At 39.3% G+C, this 22,475-nt stretch overlaps 1 protein-coding gene across 1 annotated transcript; it reads right to left on the bottom strand.

Moving 5' to 3' along the window:
* Window positions 1-13: 13 nt before the first annotated feature.
* On the bottom strand, window positions 14-17,166 carry LOC136254864 (ras and EF-hand domain-containing protein-like). The gene is made up of 14 exons (XM_066047628.1): window positions 17,109-17,166; window positions 16,924-17,065; window positions 16,396-16,827; window positions 10,966-11,112; window positions 10,613-10,703; window positions 9,508-9,642; window positions 8,632-8,816; window positions 8,317-8,439; window positions 3,251-4,118; window positions 3,107-3,200; window positions 2,852-3,048; window positions 2,158-2,265; window positions 1,807-1,883; window positions 14-202 (listed from the first exon to the last, which is right to left on the bottom strand). Exons 2-14 carry the CDS (start codon window positions 17,046-17,048, stop codon window positions 91-93), a joined length of 2,694 nt encoding a protein of 897 aa, XP_065903700.1. The 5' UTR covers window positions 17,049-17,065; window positions 17,109-17,166; the 3' UTR covers window positions 14-90.
* Window positions 17,167-22,475: the final 5,309 nt, after the last annotated feature.

The following is a 22,475-nucleotide window of genomic DNA, read 5'->3' as shown; positions in this document are numbered from 1 at the left end:
TTGGTCAATTGAGTTCAAAAAATACAGAAATATAATCTCACATATTTGAAATACACAGAGAAATAGACATGTACAAAAGGACACCACACATCAACAAATACACTTTTTCTTGTTGAGAGTCTCAACAGGGTTGAGGTAGACTGAGTGAACTGCTAACAACTTTGCTTCACTAATAATCTCTTCTTCTCTCTCCAGTAATTTCCTACAATAATCACACCACTAATAAGTGGTTCATTACTGACTCGCTGAGCGAAAACCCAACTAGTTCACAATTTTCTTGAGTTCCATTTATAATTTCCTTATGAGTGATATCCACAATGACGTTTCGGTTATGTTTCATGCATATCTATGATGTCACAAAACAAAATGGCTGCCGTAGTGCAGGGACTTTGTACAGGGAGTTATTGGGCGAGATAGTGTTCCCAATGATAGCGTTTATAAATTCAAAGGTGAGGCATATAATGCAATACAAATAAGCCTATTTGTGTTCGAATTTAAAATGTCCGGTCTGCTTTCCGTGTTATGCACTGTCACTGTACGTGTACTACTTCTTACCTTTATTATCTCGTGGTTCCAAGTGTAAAACACTACAGACAACATTCATTTCGAAACTGTGTGCCAAAGTCTCTGAAGCCCCCACACTAACATGGCCATTTTGTCAATTATGACATCAAATTTTGTAATTGCAATGTCAAGAAATATCATTGCGGATATCGCTCATTGTCTAGAGGAAAAAAAACAATGGGCTGTTAAATTTTCTATCTGGAAGAGGAGGTATGACACACTCACGTGAACTCATAGGATTTGTACAGAGCAATTAAAAATCAACTTTAGGAGCGTTTTACTGAAAACTAGATGACAATCGAAAGCTTTTCTTATGTGTAATTTAACAGTACAATGAAGCCCACTGAACCCCACTGGTTTGATATTAATATACAGGACAATTGGAGATGTCATCATGTAATGAAGAGCTCACAGTATGAAATGGATGGCAAACGACAACAATGGAAGAGAATAACACTGGAAATTGTATTCAAGGTCTCCATAATCTCGTAGTAAAGCATCAGTTTAGAATATGCAATTGACATGAATCCTTCTTGACAGCGCCTAATGAGTGTTATACCTCCTCCGCTTACCTGGTGAGTACTTTTGAAGTTATAGCAGTAAACAATCGATTTGCACAGTGACTATACGGAAAATAATATTAATCAAACATCAAGTCACGAGTGCAACAGGCTACCAAGTTTGTCGTTTTGTTCACCATGAACTGGGGCATTCATCAAGGTACAGTTTATGGCCTATATCCATCACATGCTGTTGAGCAAGAAAACTGTTCAAGTTTAGAAATGGTGATGATAAAGGTTTTGCTGCAATGTAAACAAACACACGTAACTTGTGTTTCCTTTGTGGTACAAGAACGAAACAAAGATATTCTTACTTTTTTATTAAGACTTTACAACATGCTCCATGAAGACCAGTAGACAGGAAATATTGACGAAAGTTCATCAAGGATTTCTTTTGTAATAATTGTCATATGGTAAAAGATATTTCAATTTGAGTCTTCTTTCACTGTTACAGAAGCAATTAAAACTTGGCGTAAAATTAATTTTGTAGCACATTATCACAGAATTATGCAAACTAGTCGGGTTTTCACTCAGTGGGTCATATATGTTATGAGTTAAGATTAAAACATTATCTGTGGGATAACTTTAAAATGTGCTGGCTCACAAATGATACTTTTGGGCACTTCACGGCTCTTGTGTTGTGTTGTACTATTAGAGTAACAAACTAATATTTAATGCCCACCTGGTCAACTGCTCATGTGCTCTCACTACATTGTTCCCTGAACGAGCACTGGTCTCCATGAACAAGGCACCTAGTTGCTAATGATGACATCACAACATAGTAACAACATCAACATGTGTTAATCAAAGGAGGTTGATCACACGTCACTATTCATCTCATGTCAAAGAAACTAATCCAACATTGACACCTCAGCTAGATCACTACCATGACATGTCAAACTGTAAGTATCTCAGGGTCTTCGTAATACAACATGTTACTTTAACACCTGGTACCATATTTGGTAGTATAATTACACATCAAAGGATTACGTCATGTGATCAACCTCCCCTGGGTGTTGTTAATAATATTCACCTCAGCTAATTTCTCTCCTTCTCTTGTGCTCACTTGTCGGTCACCATGGGGGACATCCCTCTTGTTACCAATCAGTAATAACACACTAGAACCATCCCTTAATGTGGCCTGTAGCAGGTACAATACACATAGATAGTGACATGTTGGGATCAACAATGGTGACATCACTACCGGCATAGTCATAGTAAAGACAAAATATTTTCACTGCTCTTTAACAATAAAGCTTCAAATACTAAAGGCAGGCAGGCAGGCAGGCAGGCAGGCAGGCAGGCAGGCAGGCAGGCAGGCAGGCAGGCAGGCAGGCAGGCAGGCAGGCAGGCAGGCAGGCAGGCAGGCAGGCAGGCAGGCAGGCAGGCAGGCAGGCAGGCAGGCAGGCAGGCAGGCAGGCAGGCAGGCAGGCAGGCAGGCAGGCAGGCAGGCAGGCAGGCAGGCAGGCAGGCAGGCAGGCAGGCAGGCAGGCAGGCAGGCAGGCAGGCAGGCAGGCAGGCAGGCAGGCAGGCAGGAACTTGGGTTTCCTATTATGGCAGCTTAATGCAGGAGGGGTCAACATAATAACAAGGTAGATTAGTAGAACACATGGCCAGTCAAATTCTAGTCTCATAATGACCACTGACTGAACACAAATGAATGTCATCATTGCAAATCCCTTTAAGGCCACAACCAGTTGTAGGAGCAGCAACCATATCAATCATACCTTAATAACATCAACCCATCCTCTGATCCCCACAAATGAGTCACGGTTAGTGATGTCATAGACTAGGATGAAAGCATCGGCACGACGACAGTACACAGCTGTTATTGGTCCAAATCTTTCCTGTCCAGCTGTATCCCATAATTGAAGTAACACTTGCTTGCTGTCAACAGTGACAGTACGAGTGATATAATCCATACCTGGAGGGTGTAAGGAACACAAACAATCACATAACACATTATACACACAAGATCTCACCAATGGTGGACTCTATTCCTGGTTGAAAACTACCAGATGACAACCATCTGATAACCGAACTCTTACCAACACCACTGTTACCAAGGTACACCACCTGTTGTCATAACAACGTGACACACAGTAAGAAGCCATACCAATCATCACCTTATACACATGACTTGGTGGACTAGTGGATTGTGGTCTAGACTCCTCTGTTACCACTGGTAACATTGTTGTACCAATTATCGATGACCGTCTTCTTAATGGTGTGTGCTGTTGATCTGATAAACTCCTTGTGTGGATACTATCCATTGAAGCACAGTTGTCATGGTGATGATCATCCCATACAGCAGAAATGCTGCCACCACTGTTACCATGGTAATGTTGTTGTCCATATGCCTGCAACACGGACATGTCTGGACAAGAAAAACTTTCTGTAGTGCTATATAATTGTTGACTAGATGTAATTTGAATATTTTGTGGTCTGTCCGGTATATTATGTGAGCTGTGTAACACTTGATCATGGGATACATAGCCATGTGATCCATGTTCTTGATTATATGATTCGTGACTTTGATCATGCGATCTACAGTATTGACCATGAAATTCATACTGCTGGTCATGTGATCCATGGCCTTGATCATGTGATCTATGCTGCTGATCATGTGATCCAGATGGTTTTCGTTCGTGAGGATGTGATCTATATAATTTTTTTTGATGATCATGTGATGTAGGGATAGGGGATTCTCTAGAGCTGTCAGATGACTCCAAATAAGGAGTAGGGGAAGGCCCTCGTGAGTTACTACCTGAAAGTGACTGTAATGGGGACTGGTTCACTTGAGGTGACCAACTAGTTGATAGTTCACCGACTGTTACTGCTAATTGTCCTTCATCTTGATGTGATGAATGTATAGGAGATTGGTCCAGTGAAGTCTCATCATTTGATTGTGGCTGTAAATGGAGTACAACTGGAGGGGAATCCCCTTGTTTCTCATCATCTAGTTGTTCAAATTCTTCAGCCAATGACACAGCACTATATAACATGTACAACAACATCATTAACTAGTATAACACTTCACAGTAAGCAGCACTGGTGGATCTAGAGATATTCTAGGATATTAAAGATGTTCTAGAATAGTAAAGGGGTTTTTAATTTAATTTTATAATCGATAGGCAATAAAATAACAAGGAAAGTACACGGGTCCAAAAAATTTTGACATTTTAGATACTCTTGAGATTGGATTTTAGCTACCCAAAGGTTTAAACTGTGAAATAAAGAGACCGCTATAGTTTTGACTGCTCTATTAGAGTATTTTGATGCAGTGGGAGGTAAAAAGTAGTATAATATGTGATACTGAAATACAGCAGTATATGTGACCGGATCTACAAGGATCCTACAGGTTAGCACAGGCCTAATTTTACAGTAAATGGAATGGGTTAAACATTTACAAAATCAAAAAATTTTCAAGATGAAGGAAGGTGAAAACACCAAAAACCTATGGTAACATCATGATCTCCAAAACAAGAGGAGTTCAAAAATCTTTGTTTTGTGTCAGTACTCTCTCAGGGAGATGGAAGATATGAGCATTAGTCTGCCTTGCATTGGACGAGCGAGGGTTTTCTTCTTTTCCTCATGTTTTTGCCTTCATCCTGGTTGTAGGAAAGGCTTGGAAGACAAAACTTACCTTGTAATGGATTCATCTGTTCATGGAGAATCCGACGGTGTAAATTGCATCTTGGTAGACAACTACATTCGTAAGTTAGGATCATTATATTTAGTGTAGTGATATATCGTATATCGCGATAATTGTGATAGAAACATTTCATGATAATCATGATAGAGAATAAATTTATATCGTGATATAAAACTAGTATTTTAAAAATTATTAATTTAAAAATGAAGGAGAGATCTATGCAATAAAAAGTAACGAAACAAGAGATGAATGATGGTATTACAGCATAGCTCAGTGGGAAAGTCCCTACTTTGGCAATTGTTATAGCTAATGTACCAAAGTAGGGGACTTTCCCACTGAGCTATGCTGTAACACCATTCATCTCGTTTCACTACTTTTTATTGCATAGATCCCAGGGTTCTGCCCAACTGGTTGACAGTGGTTCAAAGTGACTAGTACCCTCTTAAATCCGACCAGTACAATTCTTACATATATCACTGATACGCATGCAATATACCCTAATATAACACACAGCATATCAGTTCATGTTAACTTTAGGCCACCACTGAGGAATTTCTGGGCAGAACCGGAGATCTCTATTTCATTTTTAAATTAACAATTTTTAAAATATTAGTTTGTGTAGCTTTTTGTTGTAGCACAGCTAGCTACAGTGTAACTTGTAACTGTTCTATTAGAATATCACACATGACTGTTGCATTAGAGTGACCATTGTATTAGAGTATCCGTTGTATTAGAGCATATCTCGAGTCAGCCAAGGGGTGTGCAGCTAGCTATCATCTTGTCTACTGTTAGCTATAGTCAGTACATGTTCACCTGAACCCCTGCCAAATATAGTAATATCATGCAAAGAGATGAACACATGTTCACTCCCAATGGTTTTGTACAGGAACAAGCATGTTTTCATGTTGTAAACATGTTCACACACCTGAATCATCCATTCTAAATGTATGGGATATTTCAAAAGCCTCATAACTCACTTGTTCTTGCCAGTATCAAAGCGCTTTTTTGACTAACAGTTCCAGTGTTTAAAGGTCTTCACAGCATTAGTAAATGTTTGGGAAGCTGGCCCATGTAACAAGAGTTATTAGCAAGAAACGAGGGCGCAAACAGACTATAAATAAATTGCTAGATTGTTAAGAGGTGTGCATGGTCTCCGTACTCTATTGTTATTAGTCCACCTAGATCTTTATTTGATGGGTGTGGTTTTGAAGCTAGATCTCAATCGCGAAGCTGCAGGTTAGTATACTTCTTATAGTAGTGCCAGGACTGAAGCGCTTCTGAAATCCAGTTCTGAAATAATTCTGTGGCGTCTAAATATGCTGTTGAAAGTGAGGCTGAAAGAAAGTGTTGATATAGAAAGTTAACACCTCGATATGGTTTCGATTCTTGAAGAATAAGACAACCAACCTGATTGAAGATAAAAGGAAAGACAAGGCGCAGAGGGAACACACTCGTCAGAACCTCTAAGGGCACATCCCACTAAGTGTTTGAGTGTATTCTCCATATTGTTACAGTACAAATTGATATTTCTGCTGTTGCCACTTTGTAGCGCTGTAACTTCAAAGGTTCTTGAATTCTACAGCTAAAAATTTGGTGGACCATATAAAGAAAAAGAAAATGTAATAAGTGAAATTCAGAAAATGCACTAACATGTGGGAGGATCCAGTCACATATAATAGTTGTTTGATAAACGGGATGGTATATTTAGCAGAATGGCGGAAACAGAGGAATTGGCGGAAACAGCGGAATTGGCGGAAACAGCGGAATTGGCGGAAACAACAGAATCGTTGTTTACAGATTATGGTATGTAGCTGTATTGATAACATGTTACAGTGAGTAGCTAACTGGAAGTGAGTGCTCTAAGGCTGTCCATAATCTGTAAATGATGATTCTGCTGTTTCCGCCAATTCCACCATTTCCGTTAAATATACCATCCCTTGATAAACTGTCAATACAGCGCTAGTTACAGCACTAAATACAGAAGGTTTCTGTTGATCTGCCACTGGGAACAACAATGACATTTGCTGCCAGCAAAAATATCAACAAGAAATCAACCATGTATATTTATAATCCTGCCCAAATGTTCCCTCTAAATAACCCGAAGTGCCTTTTAGCAAGTCACCACGTAAGTCCATTGATTTCCTGAACGATGTCATCAGTAAAGCATAAAACAAAACCACTAACACTACAAAACCACTAACACTACAAAACCACTAACACTACAAAACCACTAACACTACAAAACCACTAACACTACAAAACCACTAACACTACAAAACCACTAACACTACAAAACCACTAACACTACAAAACCACTAACACTACAAAACCACTAACACTACAAAACCACTAACACTACAAAACCACTAACACTACAAAACCACTAACACTACAAAACCACTAACACTACAAAACCACTAACACTACAAAACCACTAACACTACAAAACCACTAACACTACAAAACCACTAACACTACAAAACCACTAACACTACAAAACCACTAACACTACAAAACCACTAACACTACAAAACCACTAACACTACAAAACCACTAACACTACAAAACCACTAACACTACAAAACCACTAACACTACAAAACCACTAACACTACAAAACCACTAACACTACAAAACCACTAACACTACAAAACCACTAACACTACAAAACCACTAACACTACAAAACCACTAACACTACAAAACCACTAACACTACAAAACCACTAACACTACAAAACCACTAACACTACAAAACCACTAACACTACAAAACCACTAACACTACAAAACCACTAACACTACAAAACCACTAACACTACAAAACCACTAACACTACAAAACCACTAACACTACAAAACCACTAACACTACAAAACCACTAACACTACAAAACCACTAACACTACAAAACCACTAACACTACAAGCCTTTTACACACGAAGTCTTTGTCAACTGCTTTCTAGTATCTTTACACAAAAGTGTTGATTGACATCAAATGATTTCATCATCATTTCATCGGAGTGAAGGTAGGTCTACCTTAATATTAACTTTAATGAAGTAACACATTGCATCAAAGTACAGCTGGTCTCATATAAACACCTGGTTCCGTTTATTTGCCAGGGAGTATACAGTATCAGAACAGAAATAAATGCTGAGTTATCATTTCTAACAATTCTGTGCAGTGTAATAAACAATGACGTGAAGAAAAAAAGTTCTTTTTAAAAACCGTAATCTGCTGTTTACATTGAGGGGAAAACATCAAGGAGAACACAACACCAAGATGTGAAGTTGATTAATGAAACATTGTTCTGTATATAGTCCCCAGTCTCATTTAGTAGCCTAGATAAAAAGAAACACCCAGGGTTGTAATCCGAGACAACACGATCTATAGCAGATCAGAATACTCCATTAGACTAGTTAGAGATAGCCACTCAGTTTAAATTCATTGATGTATTTAAACTACTAGTGTACCAAAGCTACAAATAAGAAAGAGTACTTTAACAAATGAATGTTTTCTAATTACTGCACACCACACAGTACCTCTTGCTGCGTTCAGAGTCATGTAGAGGAGAGAGGAATGAGGTTGGGTGAAGATGAGTGGATAGTTCAAATGATACTTGTCCTTCATCACATGACTCCTCAGCTTCTGCCTCACTACAGGAACTACAATACAACACATTTCATTTACCACATCGTATTAATGGCAAACTATGGACATCTACTGACTGTTCTATTAGAGTATTTCAAAAAAATGTATGAAAACTTGGTTGCTTGCTACTCTAACAGAACAATGGTTTTGATATTTAGAATATTCAACTGATGACAACTGATCATGTTACAGTACACACTACTCACTAATCTAACGTGTTGCTACGAGACATCCAACTCCTTAATAATTCTTTCTTCTTCTCCTCCAAAGGATGTTGTTTAATAGATATGACTGGTGTTGTGACGGTGCGTTGTTTGAGTGTAGGAGTGGAGCGAGATGAACTGATAATATCTTCCTTGTACTTGATTTCACTCTCCAGCTCCTTGTTTTGCTGTATAATGGAGTAGTACTCAATTATTTTCACACACAATATACTGCAATGTATATACCAGTCCTATTACATTAAGCAGCTACGAAGTAGTAACATCACTGCTACTACAAATGTTAGGAATCCATCCAAGGTGTAGGTTCCTGTGTCGAGAAAACCATAACACAACCACAAAGCCATTATATCACTCAGAAATCAGCCCACATATAACAGTGTATACAGTAACCTGTTGACAGTTTGAAGCAATTATCTAAAAGTCTAATTTTCAGGAATTTGACCAAGCATGCATGCACATATGCACAAGGCCACTGATCTAAGACATACAAAAGTAGCAAAGACGCTACATAATGCTACATAATGCATCTCCACACTATTTCTCTTCATTAGTAGTGTTATTATCACAGCAAAGAATCATCTACAGTGCTCATCAAAAAGTGTGTGATGATTGTCACCTTACCTGCAAATGTGCAAGGGACCGGTTATCCCTGTTCCTGCTCACTTAAGGGCATGACTACTACAGGATAAGCACAGAGGCTACTGAAACATTCAACAAAAGTAACAGAGCGCTTATAAAATGATACTACAGGAATTTAAAAATCAATTCTGCCATATGGCGGTAAGCGGGTTTTTAATTAAAAAGTGATTTTACTTATCAGTACTAATAATCCCCCCCTCAGGTGACCACATTTTATACCTGCTGGAGGGAGACTTGTTCCTTCTCCTTCACATTCAGTTGTTCCTCCAACTTACTCTTCTGAGCTAACACTTGTAAGATGTAATCTTCTTTCTCTCTTAGTTGTTTATTCAACTTTGACTTCATCTGGCGTTCCTGTTGTGATATATTAGTAACTATCTCTCAGGTGCTTACACATTATACAGGGGGGAGATGTGCATCTTGTAACAGAGGAGTACCTCTGATGGTCCCTTTACATTGACAATGTCAGGTCAACATTATCCTACTATGCCTGTATAGACGTGCAGGCAACTACTTAGAAAAATAGAATTGATAGAACGTCATGAAAATGGATTGTCTCAGATATACCTCATTGTTTTCAAGCAACTACAGCCTCTAGGACTATATAGAACATACAAGCTTGCTGTAGGGACCAGCATAATTTGGACGACTAGTTGGTTTGCCTTCCTTAAGCTCTCATTCAAACATAATTTGTCACTTAAGCAATATTTCAGGTTGCTAGGTGTATTGTAGTATAAGGGGATGAAACTACACAACATATTCTCACCATATAAGGAAGTTATGTAGCAAAGTTTTCATAATACAATAACATGGTGTGGCAGTAGCATGGTTACACCATAAGACACACACACACAATTTACAAACACCACCCGAGAAGTGCCCTGGTAACACAATTACAGCCAATCACACACCCCAGATTGATGTAACTGGTTTCTGCCATGTACTACAATATGACCAGACAATCAATGGTGTTAGACATGACCAAATATGATATCAATGTGAAGGGGACACATGCAGCAGATTGAGAGTACAATGAAAATCTCTCCGAAAAGACAAAGACTAGAGCCTCAAATGGCTAGTAGATTGTACCACCCTTGAAAAAGCCTACCTGGCATTCTATAACTTTATGAGAGTAGCTGTGTGTATATGGTAATGTACATAAACAGTCATAGGGAAGCTGGTTTGTGAGACAGGAAATTATAGTGTGGATATACAATATTGATATTGTAATTTAATGATGTGTTGTTAAGTACAGTACCACTGAAAATGTGTGACACTACTACACCAGTCCATCATGGTTACAAGTTATTCTTATTTTGGTTACCTTGGCTATGAAGGCTTCTCGCTCTTTCTCCAACTGCTCTTTGAAGGCCTCATCATATTCCAGAGCTTGTTCTACTGTGTGGTGTGACTCCCTGTTGTCATGGTGTGCCAATATAATAGAGTTACACAGACATCACAATATAACATATATGACTACTAGACTTCAAACCACACAGGTTTATAACTGATGCACTGTGGCACCAGAGCAATACAAAAGCATTACAACTACATACTAAGCTTCAAAGGCCCTGGTGCCATACAGGTGGCTGCTATATGAACAACAAGAGTCTATTTAATTTCAATATACACCTCAGCTCTGAAACACACAAACCACACAAAGGGTAACACTCTCACCTTTTTAGCTTATGCTGCAAGTTGTCACAATCTTTCTTCAGTTGCTGCCAGTCAGCATGAAGGTAAGATATGACTTGTTCCATTGTGTCTAACAGGTGAGGGGACTGATGTTCCAGCCGACCAATTAGTTCTCGTAACTCCTTTGATCTGTAACAAACACATTCCAATATCAGAGTGTATCACAATCTCCATAGTCCCACAAGTTCTATACCACATTCCAATGCAGTCGTCTCCAATTATGTACTAATGGCTTCTAAGTTTCAACAAAGGCAGTAAATTTTAAAATCACTTCACCAATCTGAACATTGCCTTTCGCTATTACTTCATGTACATCTCTACAATTCTATCACTACAGTAGGATGTGACTACAGGATGTGACTACAGGCTGGAAGTGTAGGAAGCTACCTACTGCCTCAAGGCAAACAGAGATATGTACTTTACTAAGAATTCATCTTAATTGTTGATTACACTAATGAGAAGCCCCACCTGACAACAGCAATATAAGCAGAAGAGCAGCCAAGAAGTGCACAGACCATAGAGGCCCCTGGTACTGATTTGCCCTAGAGAATGTGCACAGTGGTACATCTAGGAACCAGACATTTAGGCCTATTGTAGTATAAATGTTTTCCTAGAGGTCAAAATGTATTAACCAGACCTGTTGGGAACAAAATTTTTGTCCTTATATGGAGGTGTTGTCTAATGTGTGTTGTTACTTTCGATAGTTTGATAAGAGGCATCCCTACATGTGACAAATTGCATGTGTTCTCCTTTTATGTTAGCCTGTTGATAGCAATGATGGGGATGTGACACAGTTGGTGAGGTTGTTTGACAACTTCTATTATCCATTGTTTGACTACTGGTCCAACAAATATACACACAGACAACACTGGACACTGCCAACCTAAACAACTAGCCAGACTACATGTCTTAACATTCCTGACACATACAGTACACTAATTACAGGTCTACCACAATAATGGAGGGAATCACACAGAGGAAATAACTCATTATGAATATGTTACTAACAAGTGTTACTCCTTCTAAAAGTGTTTAACATGACTACATTCTCAACATAACAATACAGCAAGTCCTCCTTCTATAAGGTGACTCTTAAGAGGGCAATTCTTGATGTAGAGATGTTGGCACGATGGTACCGTATAGTAAAAACTTTGGCGGTAAAAAGTGTGACAAAACCCCTATGTTGAAAAAATTGGTGGAAAAAACTTTGGCGATTGAAACAAACAATGTTCGTCAAAGTTTTTACCGCCAAAATTTTTACTGTACAAGGTGACAACTCATCAGTTAGGTAGTGTAGTAAATGTATAGGTAGCTAACGTTGTTGTTGTAGCAGTACTTTTGTAGCTACTGATCTAATGACGTGCTAGCAAAGGCGTGCTTCGCTATCTCCTGCGATGCCGAGAGCGACCGTATTTACTTTTTCAGTCAACTTCAGTAGCAGAGGTCATCACGTATATCAAAGTATTTGGCCAAATCCATCGCGAGACAGTGAACTAGCTGATGTGCAAATGGGAAGCCGGTTGAAATGCTATCTTAAGGAGTGCTTACAACCGTGGGACACATTCCTAGGAAGATCTCCAAAGCATATTGTGTGGTGGCAGTACAGCACATTGCTTTCCTACACATCTCAAAGATACACCTTGAGAATATACCCTGCAGAAAAGACGACCGAGAGATGGCTGGTCTCCCAGTAAAACAGAACCAGCCCAATCCCAGTATATCAACCAAACACATCAAATGAAACATGATAATGTTCCATAGTAGAGCGGCTACAAAAATGTCACACATATTTGGTGGCCTTGGTGACAGCAGTACCACTAAAATGCAAGTTAATATGGCAACAACACATACCATAAAGCAGTTTAGTTATATAGCAAATTGTAGTGAAAATAATATATATATTGGAACAACAAATCTGCTATAGCATCTACAAAACAGTTTCAACTTAGACACCATTAGCTGACATATACTCTTGCTATTAGCAACAACAAAAAATTAGTACACACCAGCTACATCAACACAACACAGTAGCCCAATACACTTTTATCAGCTTGTACACATGTGCCTAAGACAGCACAATCAGTCATTCAATAGCAAGGGAAGCCCCCTAATATGAGCTACATATAAGGTAATTATCAAACAGCTGAGATGACTAATTAATAGCCCCTCCTTGTAATGACAATGGATACAAGGTGGGTGGACTTAGAGAGATAGCATTACCTGTACAGGTGGCTGTTAACAGAAGACCTTGGCACTACTGTACTAACTCTAGTGATAAGATGTTAGAATGGCAGTACACTCAGTATAGCCTTCTACATTTGCTAGTGACGTGAATTTAATTCAGTTAACTATTCCAAACTTTTCCTTTGACTTGACAGCCTTCACACAAGACAAAGTAGTAGCAACCCATTATCTTGTTATCCGTGACAATGATGTAACTAATGATATGTCTAACACAGTTTGAATTTTGCCTGTAACGTTAGTAGTGGATGATCACTTGTCCACAGGATGAGACATTCTCTTGTTGATGTCACCATAATGAGGTGGTCTTAGTGAAGAGATAGCTTCCAGTGAGGTTTCAAGACCACACACAGTTCCTTTGGTAAAGTGTTGATGGTATTATGTCAAAGGGTTAAGTTACTGTTACTAATTTGCACTCAACATTAAAGCAATTGTGTCTAATAGCTGTTAATAAAACCATTATATTTAGTAATGGGTGAATGCAGCATTTAATGATATATGTGTTGGCACTTGTAGAGTTGTACTTACAAAGACACCTGAAATCAGCAGGATGATGGAAACAGTGAAACTTGTCCATGGTCCCATTTGTATTAGTGCACACACATTTAGACCTCTGAAATCAGGACACCTCACTAATAAGGACACCTTAATAATTATGACACGGTTCCTAAGGTAGTTGGGAGTTCTGCTATTCAGAGCAGTGTCGGTGCGATGTTTACAACTGGTTAGGGTATTGCCAGAAACCCTTATTTGGTAAAAATACCTCGGTATTACTAAATATAGGTATTATCCTTGAAACAACAAATGTTGAATAGGAATGGTATTTAGTAAGTGGTAAGGCAAACAACATTGTTACTCAGTTACCCATTAAACACACAGTTCATCTTGACTTGATGCTACAACATCTAATTCCTTGTATGTTACTATTAACCACTAACCACTATGATATATGTGATATTTTTGATATCTCAGTATCATGGTTTGGTATTGGACCTTGGTATATAGTATTGTAGCTTTGTTAATACCTTGTTATGACTAAATATGGGTATATTGCACAGCCCTACAACTGACTACACATTTCAGAGCAGCCAGTACACACACACACTACACATATTATTATTATAGTCATTACATAAGCGATGGCTTCTACTAGCTGCCAGAGAACATGACACTTTGTGTTTTATGCTATAAACAGATGTTGGAGGATTGCACAACTCCTTGGAGACCCTTTATTTTATTTTTAGTGGTCTACACCTTTTTAGGAGGGTATCACTAAAAATACATACCAATTGAAACCCTTTTCTTGCATGGGAGTTAGGATTGGACTACTGGACTGACGTATTTTTGGTTTTCACACATTATATGATTGGATTTATTGAGTTTCACCAGTTAATGGCTGTTTGGTAGCCTGCAGCCCACTGTTAAACACTGAAACGGGCAGAGAAATGTACAAAAGCTGTCCTTTAATAATTTTGCTAGCTACTGTTCAGTTATGCTGCTATATATAGTATGGGGCTTAATACATTACACACTCCTTACCCTGTAATGCTGCTATGTAACGGCGATAGTTAATCAGCGATCACTTTTCCACTTGTCTTTCCAGTTGATGAAGAGCAAGCTCAACGAGTGAGCTGTGCAGTCTTTCATGGTCAATTTCAACACAGGGGCTTAACATTGTAAGCATCAGTGCTGTAAGAGCTAAGCCCCTATAGATGCCACAAAAGACCACACAACTTTCTCACTGAGCTTGCTCTAAGGATACCATCGTCAACTAGAAAGATGATCGCTGATCAACTATCACTGTCACATAGCAGCATTACAGGGTAAGGAGTAAGTGTTGAATTGAGCCCATGCTGTATAGCAGCATAACTGAACTGTAGCAAAATATTAAAGACAGTTTTTGTACACTTCACTGCCCATATCAGTGTTAACAGTGGGCTGCAGGCTACCATTAACTGGTGAAACTCAATAAATCCAATCATAGAATGTGTAAATAAACAAAAAAATAAGTCAGTCCAGTAGTCCAGTCCACTGAATAGTAACAGCCTTCTTGCATTCAGCCCAATGGTTTGACTTTCAATATATGCAGTTGATTAGAGACTCTGTCATGTGATCAAAATCAAAGGAAAGAGATATGCACAAACCTCTCCTATAAGACCTTATCATAGGACAACACACATTCCATTTGGCTGTGTGGTTTAGTATTTCCTTGTGATGTCATTAGTTTCAAATTCAAACACAGTGACCATTTCCTATTCTAATGAATACCCAGATAAATTAGTGATGTATTAACAAGTAATTGATACATTAACAGTGACCCCACCACATCAAAGGATTATGTGATAACAGCTACTAGCTGGATCAGTCTATATACACTTCTACGCTCAGAAAGAAACAGTTTGTGTGTATACGTGTGTGTTGTGTGTGTTGTGTGTGTAGTGTGTGTGTGTGTGTGTGTGTGTGTGTGGTGTGTGTGCGTGTGTGTGTGGTGTGTGTGTGTGTGCACGCGCGCGTGCTTACAATACACAGGTTGAATCCTTTATTATGACACCACAAGAGTTTCATCAACCAGTGTTTGCCAAGGTAGGGATTAGCTAACCACCACAAATTAATAAGGCAGTGAATTTAATATGTACTTTATGAAATATCTTTATCTTGTTATGACATAACAAGGGTTGGGATTCCATTTCACAATGACGCACATCAACTGTGTAACATCACTTCTAGCACACAAAACAAACATCACTACAATGTAAGACACACTATAAAGCTAGTGTTAACTATTCATTTTCTTTCCAAATAAAAATTAGTGGACCAATTATGTCACAATGAATGTGCGTGTAGTGTGTGTGTACGCATTTGCATGTGTTAGTATGATCTATTACTATGTTACTATCACTTCATTCTTATAGCTGAAATCAGGCGACTATGGTGCCTTTGGCGGCTCATAAGCTCCTCGTGAAATAACATGGCCAGCCCTTTATACATACTTCACCACAGCATAATGTATATTTGACTAACCTCAACACATACACCTCCACACACAAGTATGCATGTACAATTGGACAATATTCATAGTATGAACAACAGTGTAGCTGCTCTGTCCCTTCACTGTGCCATGTATACTATCCCTTAGTTTACCCTCCCATACTAACCACACAAGTAACTCACTGGAATAAAGGACTGTCAGCGTCTATGGAGAACTTCTTCATAATGCTATCCCATTCTACCATCATCCTTGATTCTGCTTCATCTTCAGTTTCCACCACGTAAGATGGCGCCATGTTGTGTAGTGGTGTGGAAAAGGTTGGCTGCTGGGTTTTCAACATTGGAGTAACCGCCTTGAAACAAGCGTAGAACTGCTCGAAAGAAATACTTCCCGACTTGTCCAGGTCTAAGGCGGTAATGGCGTCCTCGAATTGGTCACCTTCACAATACTGATGTAGTTCTTCTCTCGTTATAGTTCCATCATGGTCCCGATCGATCTTATTAAACACTTGTTGTAACTTATCTCTGTAGAGGGACTCATCCTCGTCTTCCCAGTGATTCGTCTGCACTCCGGCCATCATAATAGGGCTCGTGTCAATAGGAGCGCCCTCCTCGCTAGCACAAAATAATAACACCTCGAGATGAAGCAATCAGTTATATATTTATACGAGAAGATTCATACACGATACGACTACAATAAAGCCATCTAACCCTTCTGAAATGTAGACCACTTCTCTTATCCTCCGTACATACGGTGTATCAACGCCGGATATGTTGCTGTCTGGTTCTACGGCTTCACCTCCAATCATTGTACCGCCTTCCTCAACTCCCGCCATTAAGCGCGCTGAGCTAGCTGCGAGTCGCGCAATAACTCAGCTAGCGACATGTTTCTGTACCTTGACGAGGTGTCGATAGTGTGTATGTCCTTGAGGTATGTAAAGTGACAAGTTTTAATTAGCATTGATTTAAAATGCACGTGACATCATATATTCAGTCTAGTGTAAACTATTTAACCGATTGTTATGATAGTGGCGGTGAGTGTGTGTGGTCAACTTACCATACCATCTTATAAGCACTTCAATAAGGTAGGAGTGTACACAGTAAACATTGCATTCCTCAGTTGCATACCAGCCCCTCCCTTATAATTAGCCTCCATGCAGAGACTCACTTCACAATTGCCCACATGCATGCTAGCGTATACCACTATACTAGGCTCATTATGTTTCCAGCGCTACACTAGTGCAACAGCGCTATAGCATTTGCTTTAGATCTTCAGAACGGGTAGCTGTAATTGAAAACATCTGGTTAGTGACATGTACATCAGCCACCTCATCATGATACCACATGCTGATAGACATCCAGCATATAATTACCATATCCATTCACTGCACTGCACTGCACGGTCTGGACTGGAAATAAAGCTTACTTTAACACCTTTTTAACTGCCATGGCAATTGCTTCAGCCTTCAGATTATGCCACACTCAGATGTCCATCAGAGACATGCACATATCTGTCTACTAAGTATAATTCTAATGATGAATGGTTACCAGAGAATCAATACTTTCCCATGCATGTACACACTATCCAACAGGTTGGTAATGCTATATGCATGTACTTGTGTGTCTGAGCTGATCAGTATAATGACAGTATTATGCATGTAATGACTGCAATTGAGATTGTACAAATTGTATATAGAGCTTGCATGCATGCAATTGAATGCTAGCCATGCAATCTGTGAATGCATGCTCCCAGAGTGAGATGGCCACTACATAATATAAAGATGGCCGCTATATTATGTTGCATCATTTCTTGTGGTACAAAACTGACTAAAGTTTATGACAGTGCTGAAGAAAGCTATACATGGACGTGTATGCATGCATTAAACATGTAACAGTAGCTGTTAACATTATTGCACAGTGCAATATGTGTTGGCATGCAGTATAGTAGCTATAGGTAAGTAAACTTAGGCTGCGGAGGTGTTGTGCAAGTTACATTGACAGAAGTGTTATATGAGCTGATTTATATGTGAGTAGCTATCAGCATGCAGCTAATTCTCACCTTACGTGACAAATAAGAAACATGCACCACACTGCAATTGAAATAAGTGTATGGAGGTCACTTTATAATACTTTGAAGTTTTACTATACAGAAATTATAGCAAGTATATACTGGCTATTCACTATATTACATGCACTGTCAATTAATTGATGGTTCCTACAGTCACTTTGTAGATCATATACTTCTGGGTATGATTATCATCTGTGCATGCATGGGAGTCAAACCATCAATTACAGTACAATGCATGTACCTCGATGACTATATATAGGCAGTAGCTAGCTATATGCAGTACTAAAGATGCATCCATCCACAAGATTTGAGGTGTAACTTTGTTGATAATTATGTTGCCATGCAGCTAGATTGATGATGCATCAATTAGTATAGCTAAATTTACCTGATACATTACACTACATGTGGCAGGAAACTGCATCCTTAATTGGTGCATGTGCATGGTGATTTCTCGTTTCCTACAACATGTTCCAAACTAAATAAGAAGCCAAAACTTTAAGATGTGGCAAGTTTTTCTTCAAAACACAGCAAATTTTCTGTGATGTACCAAAATTTACCCTTGTGTAAGAAGCATGGTTCCTACACGTGTACGGCAACATTAAGAAATTTTGTAGGAAACATTCCCATAATGTTGAATGTTGTAAGAAAGGCCTACACATGACATATTGTGCAGGAATAATTCCTACAAGTGTAGGAATTATTCCTACACTGCATGCAAGAGATGTCTTACACTTTGTGCCATGTGTAGGAATCTTTCTTACAAAATTCAACAGTGTGGGAATATTTCCTTCAGAATTCTGCAAAAATTCTCAATAAAGCTCTACACATGTAGGAATCATGCTTATACACAAGAGTAAAATTCCTTCCAGCACTTTATCTCAAAATTATGATTTCTTATTTAATTTGGAATATGTTCTACACTTATATACAGTAATCTGGTAGGACAAAAAGCTAAGTTGTGTTTAAGGTTACAAACACACACTTTCTATGAATACTATCCGTATAAGGAAATTTCTGGGAAACATTATAGCACATAGAAACTTAATACTAGCAAGTGAGCTGCATTATACATGGCTATACATCAAAAAGTAACATTTATTTAAGCTTTATGGTGTAAACACACCAAGGGTCTGAAGGTACCAGATACCAACAGCCACTGTCTACATTACACTATATACACTACTTATTTACATGCATATATGTGCAGTTGAGATTACTTACTACTTATAAGTGTTTCAAGTTGAGGTGGTAGGTACTGGTGTTGCTGGGGTCATCACATAGGAAGAGCCACTAGATCTGTTGATTCTGCCAAATAGCTTACTATTTATATGTAAATGTTAATTGTTTCCTTTCAGTTTGACACATTTCTTAATTATTGGTTCCTTTCTGAGCTAATTCCCATCTAGTTTGTGAATACACTGATTCAATTGCTTTTCCTCTCTGGACGGTAGGGTTTGATTATGATGTCTTAAAAGTGCCAAGGACATGCATGATTATGATATAGCTGCAATAGGTCATATTATAGCTAATCATGCTAGTATACCCAACAGGATGCATAAATTAATCAATAGAAGCCTCTAATGACTTTAAAAAATTACATTTGTGTAAGTCAATTTGTTCCAAGTGAGTTCAAGTTATGCCACACAATACATGACTACACCTAGAGTATGTCGGTGATGATTATTAATAGCTGACACTATATATGTACCACTTCTATGGTTTCATTGTATCTTAATGTTACACTTCAAGGAATAGCTATCAGACAAAGAAATTACTATTTCAGATAAAATTTCGCAGGAGGCTACTACAGACAACAATAATGGTCTTTACTTTCCCAAGTCCCAACTAAACTTAACTCCTATAATATTGTAGTTAACTATGAATAGATCTAGACCACTTCACCAGTTAACACCAGGTCACCATTAATACAGCTGGGTAGACCACTTCACCAGTTAACACCAGGTCACCATTAATACAGCTGGGTAGACTACTTCACCAGTTAACACCAGGTCACCATTAATACAGCTGGGTAGACTACTTCACCAGTTAACACCAGGTCACCATTAATACAGCTGGGTAGACTACTTCACCAGTTAACACCAGGTCACCATTAATACAGCTGGGTAGACCACTTCACCAGTTAATACCAGGTCACCATTAATACAGCTGGGTAGACCACTTCACCAGTTAACACCAGGTCACCATTAATACAGCTGGGTAGACCACTTCTCCAGTTAACACCAGGTCACCATTAATACAGCTGGGTAGACCACTTCACCAGTTAACACCAGGTCACCATTAATACAGCTGGGTAGACCACTTCACCAGTTAACACCAGGTCACCATTAATACAGCTGGGTAGACCACTTCACCAGTTAATACCAGGTCACCATTAATACAGCTGGGTAGACCACTTCTCCAGTTAACACCAGGTCACCATTAATACAGCTGGGTAGACTACTTCTCCAGTTAACAACAGGTCACCATTAATACAGCTGGGTAGACTACTTTACCAGTTAACACCAGGTCACCATTAATACAGCTGGGTAGACTACTTCACCAGTTAACACCAGGTCACCATTAATACAGCTGGGTAGACTACTTCTCCAGTTAACAACAGGTCACCATTAATACAGCTGGGTAGACCACTTCACCAGTTAACACCAGGTCACCATTAATACAGCTGGGTAGACCACTTCACCAGTTAACACCAGGTCACCATTAATACAGCTAGGTAGACCACTTCACCAGTTAACACCAGGTCACCATTAATACAGCTGGGTAGACCACTTCACCAGTTAACACCAGGTCACCATTAATACAGCTGGGTAGACCACTTCTCCAGTTAACACCAGGTCACCATTAATACAGCTGGGTAGACCACTTCACCAGTTAACACCAGGTCACCATTAATACAGCTGGGTAGACCACTTCACCAGTTAACACCAGGTCACCATTAATACAGCTGGGTAGACCACTTCACCAGTTAACACCAGGTCACCATTAATACAGCTGGGTAGACCACTTCACCAGTTAACACCAGGTCACCATTAATACAGCTGGGTAGACCACTTCACCAGTTAACACCAGGTCATCATTAATACAGCTGGGTAGACTACTTCTCCAGTTAACAACAGGTCACCATTAATACAGCTGGGTAGACCACTTCACCAGTTAACACCAGGTCACCATTAATACAGCTGGGTAGACCACTTCACCAGTTAACACCAGGTCACCATTAATACAGCTGGGTAGACCACTTCACCAGTTAACACCAGGTCACCATTAATACAGCTGGGTAGACCACTTCACCAGTTAACACCAGGTCACCATTAATACAGCTGGGTAGACTACTTCTCCAGTTAACAACAGGTCACCATTAATACAGCTGGGTAGACTACTTTACCAGTTAACACCAGGTCACCATTAATACAGCTGGGTAGACTACTTCACCAGTTAACACCAGGTCACCATTAATACAGCTGGGTAGACCACTTCTCCAGTTAACACCAGGTCACCATTAATACAGCTGGGTAGACCACTTCACCAGTTAACACCAGGTCACCATTAATACAGCTGGGTAGACTACTTCTCCAGTTAACAACAGGTCACCATTAATACAGCTGGGTAGACCACTTCACCAGTTAACACCAGGTCACCATTAATACAGCTGGGTAGATCACTTCACCAGTTAACACCAGGTCACCATTAATACAGCTGGGTAGACCACTTCACCAGTTAACACCAGGTCACCATTAATACAGCTGGGTAGACCACTTCACCAGTTAACACCAGGTCACCATTAATACAGCTGGGTAGACTACTTCTCCAGTTAACAACAGGTCACCATTAATACAGCTGGGTAGACTACTTTACCAGTTAACACCAGGTCACCATTAATACAACTGGGTAGACTACTTCACCAGTTAACACCAGGTCACCATTAATACAGCTGGGTAGACCACTTCTCCAGTTAACACCAGGTCACCATTAATACAGCTGGGTAGACCACTTCACCAGTTAACACCAGGTCACCATTAATACAGCTGGGTAGACCACTTCACCAGTTAACACCAGGTCACCATTAATACAGCTGGGTAGACCACTTCACCAGTTAACACCAGGTCACCATTAATACAGCTGGGTAGACCACTTCACCAGTTAACACCAGGTCACCATTAATACAGCTGGGTAG

The sequence above is a fragment of the Dysidea avara genome, chromosome 4 (assembly GCF_963678975.1).
Source record: "Dysidea avara chromosome 4, odDysAvar1.4, whole genome shotgun sequence".
Classification (NCBI taxonomy): Eukaryota; Metazoa; Porifera; class Demospongiae; order Dictyoceratida; family Dysideidae; genus Dysidea; species Dysidea avara.
Note: the sequence above shows the minus strand (reverse complement) of the source record. Positions and strands in the feature narration are given on the sequence as shown.